This window comes from Danaus plexippus, chromosome 15 (assembly GCF_018135715.1).
Source record: "Danaus plexippus chromosome 15, MEX_DaPlex, whole genome shotgun sequence".
In the NCBI taxonomy this organism is placed as follows: Eukaryota; Metazoa; Arthropoda; class Insecta; order Lepidoptera; family Nymphalidae; genus Danaus; species Danaus plexippus.
In genome coordinates this window covers 7,317,738-7,327,726 of record NC_083547.1, presented here as the reverse complement: position 1 = coordinate 7,327,726, position 9,989 = coordinate 7,317,738, and the positions used below count along the sequence as shown (strand labels likewise).

Sequence of the window (9,989 nt, the reverse complement as noted above, 5' to 3'; positions counted from 1 at the left end):
GAGGGCGATAGGTTATTAGCCTAAGTACATAATTTTGGCTCCAACGAATTTGCTATAATTACTAAGGTAAAGTTTGTCGGGTTGTGCTATATTAATCTGCGATGTTCTTATAACTAGGTCGCAACAACCTATATAATAAAAAGTGGCTGTGGCCCTGTTAGAAACTTATTTCACATAAATATAGCTGCATGATAGCTATTTAAAAGAAACAACATTATTTTTAATATCTACAAAAACGATTTGATAAGCCGACTAGTTTAATACGAGTATATAATTTTTTTATAACAAGTGTTTGTTTAACACTTCACATAAAATAATAAATTTATTTTTTAGAATAACACAACTTTTTATATTTATAATGTGAAACATGAACGAACAGACTAAATTTATTTTAATACAAAAAATTAAAATGACTTTTCAAAACTTTTGAATTATATCACTGTTGTATTATAATATTTGCTTATGACAACATAAAAGATCAAGTAAAATCATGTCTACTGACATAGAATTAATGGTGAATAAAAATTTGCTATTGCTCGTGATTTCATACAAATTTTAAATTCTCGTCGAATTTTATGAGGAAATGTAAAACATTTGGGCTTTTTGATGACCTGTTACGATTTACAGTTAGGCAAACTCAGGTTTGATATAAAGATGTGATTGGTTAAAATCCATAAAAAGATACAAGGACCTGAAAAACTATCGCTGTCCATCGGCATGTTAAATCACTCTAACAATAGTCTAGTAACGCTGGGGTTAGAGCTAATTGTAAGATGAACTTAAATCTACTACTGAGTATTTCATATAACCAACATTTGGTTACTTTCACAGAATCATAATTTCATAAGTAAAGACAAATCTCCGAGTAAGCGTTATAACTTTCCAAATATCTGAACTTATTTAAATTGTTGGGTTGCTTCAAAGTTACTTTGTAAATAAGACTATTAATTAAATAGATCAACAGAGAATAATTATTTTTTATATTCTGTAATCCGAATAAAGGTAACATTTCATTTTTAAATATAATCATCAATTTACAATGGCAAATATGACCACATCCCTTACGTTTAGCTGTTTCGATATAAAAACTATTTCAATTATTTCAAATCTTAACAAACTGCTTGAATTTCGATCATTCTTTTTCCTGCCAGTATTATACTGAACTTTAATAGATGTTTTTTACTGTTGATACTGATCTTATCAAAATCTTTAATAGATATAATATAATGATTCAGATTTTGTTCTCCAGTTTAAATTTCATCTTTTCATTTTAATGGTTCGGTTTTGATAAATGGAGTAGTGTTCCATAAAACAAACCTTTTACTACCATAAATATGTGACATACAAACAGTTTAATCTCTGTTAAATTTATCTGATAAATAATTCATAAAATGAAACAACAGAATTCCGAGAACATTCTATAACAAATACGAAGGTACTGCTATTTTATTAGGACATTTAGAAAGCTTTGTGTTGCCGTATACCGTATCAGGAGGTCTCGATACAAGCTCAGAGTTGTTGTATGTGAATTGAAATCTAAAAGTCTCAATGCACAAGACGAAGAAGAAAATAAATGCATAACTAAATAGATTAAAATAACTCTTACCTTTTTAACATTGCATTTATTGATAAAGGATATTATACAATTTGAGATATTGTTTCCGTTTAGTTCGTTTATTTATTATAAAAATATAATTTTAACAATATTTTATTGAAAGTAAAAACGCTTTTATACAACAAAATAAAAATAAGATTTTAATTTAAGATCAACAATATAAACAACACTTCAAAGGAATGTCATTAAAAATATATGTACAGATATATAATGCGGTTAATAATAAAATAAATTGTTTCACATAAAAATATACATAAAAAAAAATAGTTTTACTATTTACTTTTACAGTACTATGTGTAGGTTATCACAGCTTAAGAAGAGGTTACAACAATAATGAAAATTAATTATTTAGTTTGAATGTTTTGTACTGTTATAAGTAGGGTACATATTATAATTTAGATTTACCAGCATTCATACTCAAGAGCATACTTCAATTCCGGCACAGTGAGGCGATAAACATGATTATATAATTAGGGGTCTTGCTAAACTGAAGGGCGTTTGTAAGTGTCCACTTGTTTTATTTGGCTTAGGTCGTTACCCTAATGTTTTTTGAATAAATTATAAACTTTGATAAAAATTTATATATTTTTCACGTGACTACGGCAAACTGTTGTATAAATATAATTAACTCGTGATATTACAATTGTAACAATGTATGTATATATAAAATAAAAATACTGAAAAAACTTAATTGAAAACGAAATTGCATTTCTTATCTTAAACTATGCTTTGCAAAAAAAAAACAAATATATGTTTGGATTCACTACGAGATTAATTATTTTAAATTTTGACGTTTCGGTTACTTCGCAGCAACCGTGATCACGCGGAGACGAGACAAAATCGCGTAGTAAGTCCGAAAAATAATCGTTTTATTTCAATGAATACTCGCGAAAGTCTTAGATCTTGCTATGCTACGCAAACTTGTATTTTTTAATCTTCGTCCATATTTCAATTTTATGCTTGTTGTGGTTTAAAATTACACAAAAAAAATTAACATAATTTTTAAATCTTACAGAAATCACAAAATAATATTAACGCGCGTTAGATAGGGGCCCCTTAAACCTACACCTGGGTCGCAAGTCCCAGGTACCGTTGAAGCTTCTCTCCCTGCAACGCGATGGACCCGCCACCCGCACGGTGAATCCATGGAATGCTGAGAGGTTTCGTCCTAAAATTTTCTAAAACTAAATAGGCTACTTATATACTACAACATATGTATGTTATGCACAACTAGTCATTTATGTATTGTAAAACGATCGTTGACAAATACATGCACCATTGCGGCTGCATCTTCCCTCTGCGATACCCTTGGTTTGGCAATATTCTGAACAGTCCAGTCGACAGGAGCGACGGCGTACTGCAGAGGTCCCGGTCACTGAAACAATATAAGTTGTACAGTTACAATAACTTCACAAGATTTCATAACATAACTTGTTGTTCATTAAGATTGTAATAAAAACAACCATCTCAAAAATTAAAACTCTTTTCTTAAAGAATATAACAATCTTATATGTTAGTGTTGTTCTCTACTATAATCTCTTATAAAGATGATTATCTATCGACAAGAAGTCGCTGATTGCGTTAATTTTTCACAATAAATAAATCCATGTTGTTGCAATAATATTAAAAGAAGATTATTTAACTGTATTTTCTATTACTTTTCAATTTATATAACGCTTTTAGTATAATATCTTCTTGCTCAACTTAGCTAAGCGTCCGAAAATCGCGTCTTAAGAAACATAAACATTTTTACCACAGTTTATTAATTCACTGAGTTATTAAGTGATTATCTTTTGTAAGCATTTATAAAATTAACATTTGGGAAAATTCAAAAATGTCTTGGAAAAAATACATTAATTTATTACAAATATACTCCGGGACATGAGAACTCTTGTGAAACCTAATAGAAGCCAGAACAGTCGTCCATAGGAGTCACTACGATTAATAAACAAACATTTGACATAACCATAGTAAATCGTAATTAATTAATGTAAAACTGGTTTAAATGTTAATTTCTGTAACAATTAACAGTATAAATTGACGCTCATTTAAAGAAAACCACTGCAAGATGGAATATAATTATCATTAAACATTCATATCTACCAAACTGTAGCTCACTCCAGTCTATTAATGAGGTCTAACTAAACTAGCTCTGGGATAATTAAAATGCCACATCAAAGCCAAGGCTGTCTAACAGTTATTACTTATTGCAATGCCAATTAATATTTTCCTCATCAGACGACATCGATATTTTCGAATTAGGAGGAAAACCGTAAAATATATTACGATATTTGCTTAGAACTTTATGTTCCTATAACATAAATTTTAGTTACGACTATGCTCGAAACAGATCTGAATTTATAGGAATGAATGTCCCGAATCCCTTATTTTGCTTATTGTCAAGTTCCAAATAAGGGATATAAATGAATAATTTCATAGACTAATTCATGACTTGTATTAATATTTGTTAAATAACAATATTTGGAAACGTCATCAGCTTGATAATAAAATATTTTTAAATAAAAAATGTTGTAAAAAAAAAATCTTTTGTTAGATACAATTTTTGTCCAATAAAATTAGCATAAAGTAATGAAACTTGGTGTCACGTTTTTGTTTCCATCCCGACTGAGTCAGCTAGCAACAGAAATACTATATTGGGAATATAGAGATATTGAAACGTATTATTACATAAATATCCTAAACAACAATGCGAAGAAAGATATTTTAAAACGTATTCTATGAAAAGTCTCTTTAAAAAAATAATTTCAGTGTAATATACCTTCGAATCCAACACTCATAATAAGTAACATGATAAAGATGTTGATATAAAAACTCATTTTATTTTGCACGATTCTAGTAACGTTATCACAAGCACGTTTGCTTAATAATGACACTTCACTGACCGTTATCGAAAGAGTTTCAAGAAACTAGTCGGTTATCAACGCGACGCGAATTAATGTAAATACAACTATGCAGTGCAGCATTATTTTATAATGCGTAAATTGTTATAGTCGTTAACATGCGGGCACTCGGTTAGACTCCTACCATTAAGTTAAAGGAATTCCCCGTAAAAAACCTCTCACATGATATAAATTGCCACAGTATGACTCACAACTAAACAACGCCATAGTATGCCTTTCCAACTCGATAACATGATATATAATTTGCAGTACATTAATTGGTAACACTTTGTCGGATCATGAAATTTTCTTCATTATATAAATAGAGACATAAGGGATGAATGGTACATATATAAGTTATGCTTGAAAATGAGCACGTTAGTACAGTATTAGTTTTCTTTTCAACACTTCACTACTTCATTTATAAACAGAAAAATTGTAACAATTCAAAAGAATAAATGTTTCTTATTTATTTAACTTAAAGGGAACTGTTCTGTTATTAATAATAAAATAGCTTTAGCATACTTATCGACGCTACCCGGTTTCAAACAGGTCACTGAACACCAATATTTATTTCACTACAATATCTATTCTGTTCCTTCGTATCTTGAGGATGGCAGAGGAAAATAATATAATGTTGTTTATATGTATCTTTATGATTGCAGTGGATAGAGCTTGTTCTCATAATACAGCGGAAATTCAATTTGTCAATAACTTAGGGCGCTTGATTCGCATGTTTGGATTTCGCATGTGCATGTGTACGATGAGAAGTAGAACACGTCAACCAGCTCTTGAACAGCCCTGGTGCATAATATGGAGATCAGCCGTATGATGACTATAACATAACTAGTATAATTATGATCTAAATTTTGATCTAATATTTAAAACAAAATTCAAACAGAAAATATACCCATACTAAGGATCACATTAAGATTCCAATATCTAACTCATCTCACCGAATTCTAGTTGCTTTAATAATTAAATAAATCGGACACGATTAATCAGACAAACTATACATTTAACTGCCATGTCAGGACACGAACATCCCGTAGGTTTTCACCAAATGGAGTCAGGGTAGGATAAGGTATTCGTGAAGTGTATGGGATGAATTTAGCATTATTTTTTGATACAATTACTAAATTTATTTTTAAATAAGACTACAGTAATGAGATCTAAGATTTTCGCGAGTATTCATTCAAATGAAACTAATATATTTCGGATATACTACGCGGATTTTATTATTTTAAAACTACATAATCCCGACGTTTCGGTTACTTTTCAGCAACCATGATCACGGTAAAAGTAACTTAAACTGAAACTGAAAAGTAAACGTCGGGAGTATGAAACTTTTTTACAAAAATATATCACGCGTAGTTCATCCGAAAAATACTAGTTTCATTTAAAAACTACAGTAATGTAGAATATACATGAACAATACTTTTTTTAATCTTATGTCCGACAACAAGTCTAAACAAAAGAGTAAACGTAACAAAAAATGTTTACATAAAATGTCAACGTGTAATTCGGTCCGTTTCTTTTTGATGACAAAGTTTTGATAATATTTATTTTATAAATATTTGAACTAAGCAACGATTTCTTATCAGTTAAAGTTCTAAGTTGTGGCCTTAGTATGATTTTGATATATGTGCATCCTACTCATTTTATAAGTGTGAAAGTTTGTGAGGATGTAATAGCAGAATAGGCGTACGCCAAGACGCAAAAACTACCAACGGATTTTGACGAAACTCTGACGTAGTCAAGCTGAGAAAACAGAATAAGACGTAGTTTAATTACAATGCGATCAAAGTATAACAGTTTTATTGCGTATGATTACGTGAGGCAGGTTATAGATGTCGCTACTGGTTGGTTATTCTATTTAATACACAAGTTAACAGAGTAGTTAGTTTTAACACAGTTTACACATTTCTCGCTAAACATAATTCCGAAGTACACGCAGACGAAGTCGCAGACAGAAATTAGTAAATACACAAAACATACGACAATTTTATCAATAGTTGAAAATTATCGAGCCCGATAACTTACACACTTTTGGTTAACTGATAAACACATACTAAGGATGAATTAACACAAGACCATATGTATACAATGGATTGTTTACAAATCAGGAAAAGTCATCCCGGTTCAGTCCCGTCAAGAGTACCAATACGATATAAAAAGGCCCTGACCAAATCCAAAGTTAGTTTCATAATAATTGTTCTAAGCTGAAGTTTATCGTCATGTCAGGTCTCCAAGTAATATATTTCGTGGCAGTATTGTGTGTCGTTAAGGCCGCTGTTACGGTTAACATATATGAAGAAGGTGAGTTATCAAAGATTCATGATATAATAAAATCGAATTATTGTTAGGTAATGAGTATGATCATGCATGTTGAAAAATAATTATATAAAAATATAAATATTATGTTCGGTAGGGCACAGTACCAAAGGTGGTTCCTTAGTTTTATGCAATTTTTTTTAAGAATGATAACTGAATTGGGTCGCTTATATGTTGTTATATATAATTAATTTGGGATTATAAATTGATTGATTAACATATCTGTAAATTAACAACAAAAGTTAAAGCTGTTGGAAACAATTTATATATATTTATTCATTTATACTTCGTATAATTTGTCCAAATAATACTCGCTTTAATGATATTAATTTGCCTTTAAAAATAAACTTATACAATAAATTTTTCATAATAACGTTACATCACATATGGCACATTGAAACTGAATCTTTCTAAGTATAATAATATAAGGTGACATTAGTATTTTATATTATAATTACAACAATTTGATATTTTATTTACACTAAAATATACCGTTTTTTAGATTCTAATAGCAATGAAATGGAATACAGGAATGATATGGATAATGAAGTAGAAGGTAAGCGACCTTGAGTAACATTAAATGAATAAAAATTTGTTAAAGCTGTCTTTCATACTAAATATTTTTAGGGGTAAAAACTGCATCTTTACTTAGAAAACATTGTAGACCAGCAATCTGTAATTACCATTGTCAGAGTTTGGGTTACAGCGGCGGCTCCTGTAGAAGCGGCCATTGCATCTGTAACAGCAATGATGACCGTAATCCCTTAAAATATAAATTACGTATAACAATCATTGCAAGCAGTAAATCTATTTAATATTGCTACTAACTTAAAGCTATTAATATTTGCTAAAATAAATTAAGTTACGTGTAACCTAACATAGATGATATTTTAATGACTATAGGAGAGAAGTCGATAGGAAAAATTCATGGGAAAAACCAAATCTTTGATCCATTTTAATCACAAACTTATATTATTTGAAACCGTAACGGTGAGAGGAATATTTAATAATTATGTATATTAAATACTGATTTATTTACAAATGTTTATTTAATTAAGTTTAACAACCAAATTGTATAGAGTATTAAAATATTTTATATATCTTTACTTAAATAAAGCAGTGCGTAAATATATCCACAATTTTTTTTGTGATATGTAATTTTATAGGCTTCTTGGCTTATGTAATTTTATATAATAAATTAAATTAATATGCAAATAATTACTACAAAATTAAATACAGTCTTATTATATTTTAATGTAAAATATTTTGAATCAAGCATATTGTTTATAGCACACCATCTGAAGCTCAATGAACTCAAGAGCTGCAACTATCAAGCCTGTGACCAATTGTGTCGTCGCCTGGGATTCCCGGGAGGTGCCTGTGTCGGAGACCGCTGCAAGTGCGACAACTTTAAGAATGAATGTAAGTTGTTTCATATTATTTTGAAAAGTGGGCTTTGTTTTAATGTAACCGCGACTGAAAAGAAATATTCTTCCAGTTATGGACATTACACTGGTGCTTTTTGCCAAATTATTCGACCATAATAAAATGATGTTTTAAATCTGAAGTTAAACATGATTCAATTGAAATAATAAAAGACAAAAATTACTTCAAAACAGCCATCTAAAAATATATAGAAAGGATTTAAAAAAATTAAAATCAGATTTTTAATTATATATAGGTACAGTACATAGAAGCTTCATGTTTACATAATATGTAGTATATATTTCTGTGTTTATAATTCCTGTAAGGTTTTTTAAATAATTAAAATTCGGTCCACATTATAGTGAACCTCCAAAATATCAACGAACTAGACAGCTGCAACTATCAGGCCTGTGATCAATTGTGCCGTCGCCTGGGATTCCCGGGAGGTGTCTGTGTTGGAGACCGCTGCAAGTGCGACAACTTTAGGAATGAATGTAAGTTGATTCGCATTACTGTTAAATTGAAAAGTGTGCTTTGTTAGGGGAATCCAAATTCACACTAATGTAAGAATCATTTAACTTTATGTTCTTTAATTGTAACTTATACAAGTAAAACATATTTTTACATTGTTTAACTTTTTCAGTAACTCCCCATATCATAAATACAAAAGCGGTTGGCTTTAATGAAGTGTCTGAAAACAACAAGGAGAATGAAAAGGAATGCAGTAAAAGTGTATGTGAAGACAATTGTCAGAATCTTGGACTACCCGCAGGACATTGCACTGATGGACAGTGCATCTGTGATAACTATAGTACGTTAAGTTTATTGTATGGATACATCAATTGAAATACTTTTAGGTAAAAGATGTCCAAGTAGAATTTCTGATAGTGAAATATTATCAAAGATATCCTTATTTTAAAAGAAATTAGGAAGCTGTATATAAATAAAACTATGTCAAAATACATCCATGAATCCAATATATTTATACGAGTTATCGTTTTTCAGGCAAAGTCAGATCTCTGGGAGCTTGCGATGTGGTTGCCTGTAATGATATGTGCCATCGAATGCACTACATAGGAGGGATGTGTAGACAGGGCTCCTGTCATTGTTATTAATAATACCTTACATTGATTTCTTCATGCAACATTTAACAAATATATTTTAATTTTTGTATCAATAATAATCTATGCTAAAATTACGTTTTGACTTTTTATTTAAAATATGATACCGAATTATTATATGTATATTAAATACGCAATTACCTCTAGGGATATAAAAAACATTACAAAGTAAGAGACTCTGAATGACCATGAGGAAAACTGACTTCGTTCAATATTAACAGGGAACGTTCGGTGAAAATCACCCTGAGTCGACCGACAGTGTAATTTTCTATTTACGACCAATAAAGTCTTTCATTCCTCGGCACTTGCTATTGGAAAAGCTATCCTGCTCTAACTGTCTGATGGTAGCTAGTTTTAAAAGCGGACAACACATGTAGGAATTTGAATTCACTGGACTGGGCTTTAAAAAAATTCTATTTATGAATCAATAAAGTCCCTAGTTTTCTTAACTTCATTCATTATGGTTTGATTCACACATGTATACCAAATTAAATTTAACTTAACTAAATCATGAAACTATTTTATGTGCGTGTATTTCAAACGCGTACGTGACTCTTATTAATTTGGACAAGTTTTAATTGGCGGCCGGATTTC

The 9,989-nt window shown here is 30.1% G+C and overlaps 1 protein-coding gene and 1 long non-coding RNA gene across 5 annotated transcripts; one reads left to right on the top strand and one right to left on the bottom strand.

The window, feature by feature from the left end:
• Window positions 1–1,602: 1,602 nt before the first annotated feature.
• Window positions 1,603–4,845, bottom strand: LOC133319245 (uncharacterized). Its single transcript, XR_009752925.1, has 2 exons — window positions 4,395–4,845; window positions 1,603–2,990 (listed from the first exon to the last, which is right to left on the bottom strand). It is a non-coding gene; the product is annotated as an uncharacterized LOC133319245 (long non-coding RNA).
• A 1,823-nt stretch (window positions 4,846–6,668) lies between these two features.
• LOC116766350 (tenascin-like) lies at window positions 6,669–9,472 on the top strand. 4 transcript variants are annotated; one of them, XM_061522781.1, is made up of 7 exons: window positions 6,669–6,834; window positions 7,352–7,405; window positions 7,477–7,605; window positions 8,140–8,271; window positions 8,664–8,768; window positions 8,918–9,085; window positions 9,280–9,472. In XM_061522781.1, exons 1-7 carry the CDS (start codon window positions 6,753–6,755, stop codon window positions 9,387–9,389), a joined length of 780 nt encoding a protein of 259 aa, XP_061378765.1. In that variant the 5' UTR covers window positions 6,669–6,752; the 3' UTR covers window positions 9,390–9,472. The 4 variants fall into 4 exon arrangements, with proteins under 4 accessions (XP_061378765.1, XP_061378767.1, XP_061378764.1 ...); XM_061522780.1 differs by having other exon boundaries at window positions 6,674–6,834; window positions 8,637–8,768; XM_061522783.1 differs by lacking the exon at window positions 8,664–8,768 and having other exon boundaries at window positions 6,670–6,834.
• The last annotated feature ends 517 nt before the right edge of the window (window positions 9,473–9,989 follow it).

What these genes read in the sequence shown, in the direction of transcription:
- LOC116766350 (XM_061522780.1), top strand. Translation starts at nt 6,753, where the DNA reads ATGTCAGGTCTCCAAGTAATATATTTCGTGGCAGTATTGTGTGTCGTT. An exon ending in GGTTAACATATATGAAGAAG is followed by an intron (nt 6,835 to 7,351) that starts GTGAGTTATCAA and finishes ACCGTTTTTTAG; the next exon opens with ATTCTAATAGCAATGAAATG. An exon ending in GTGCATCTGTGATAACTATA is followed by an intron (nt 9,086 to 9,279) that starts GTACGTTAAGTT and finishes ATCGTTTTTCAG; the next exon opens with GCAAAGTCAGATCTCTGGGA.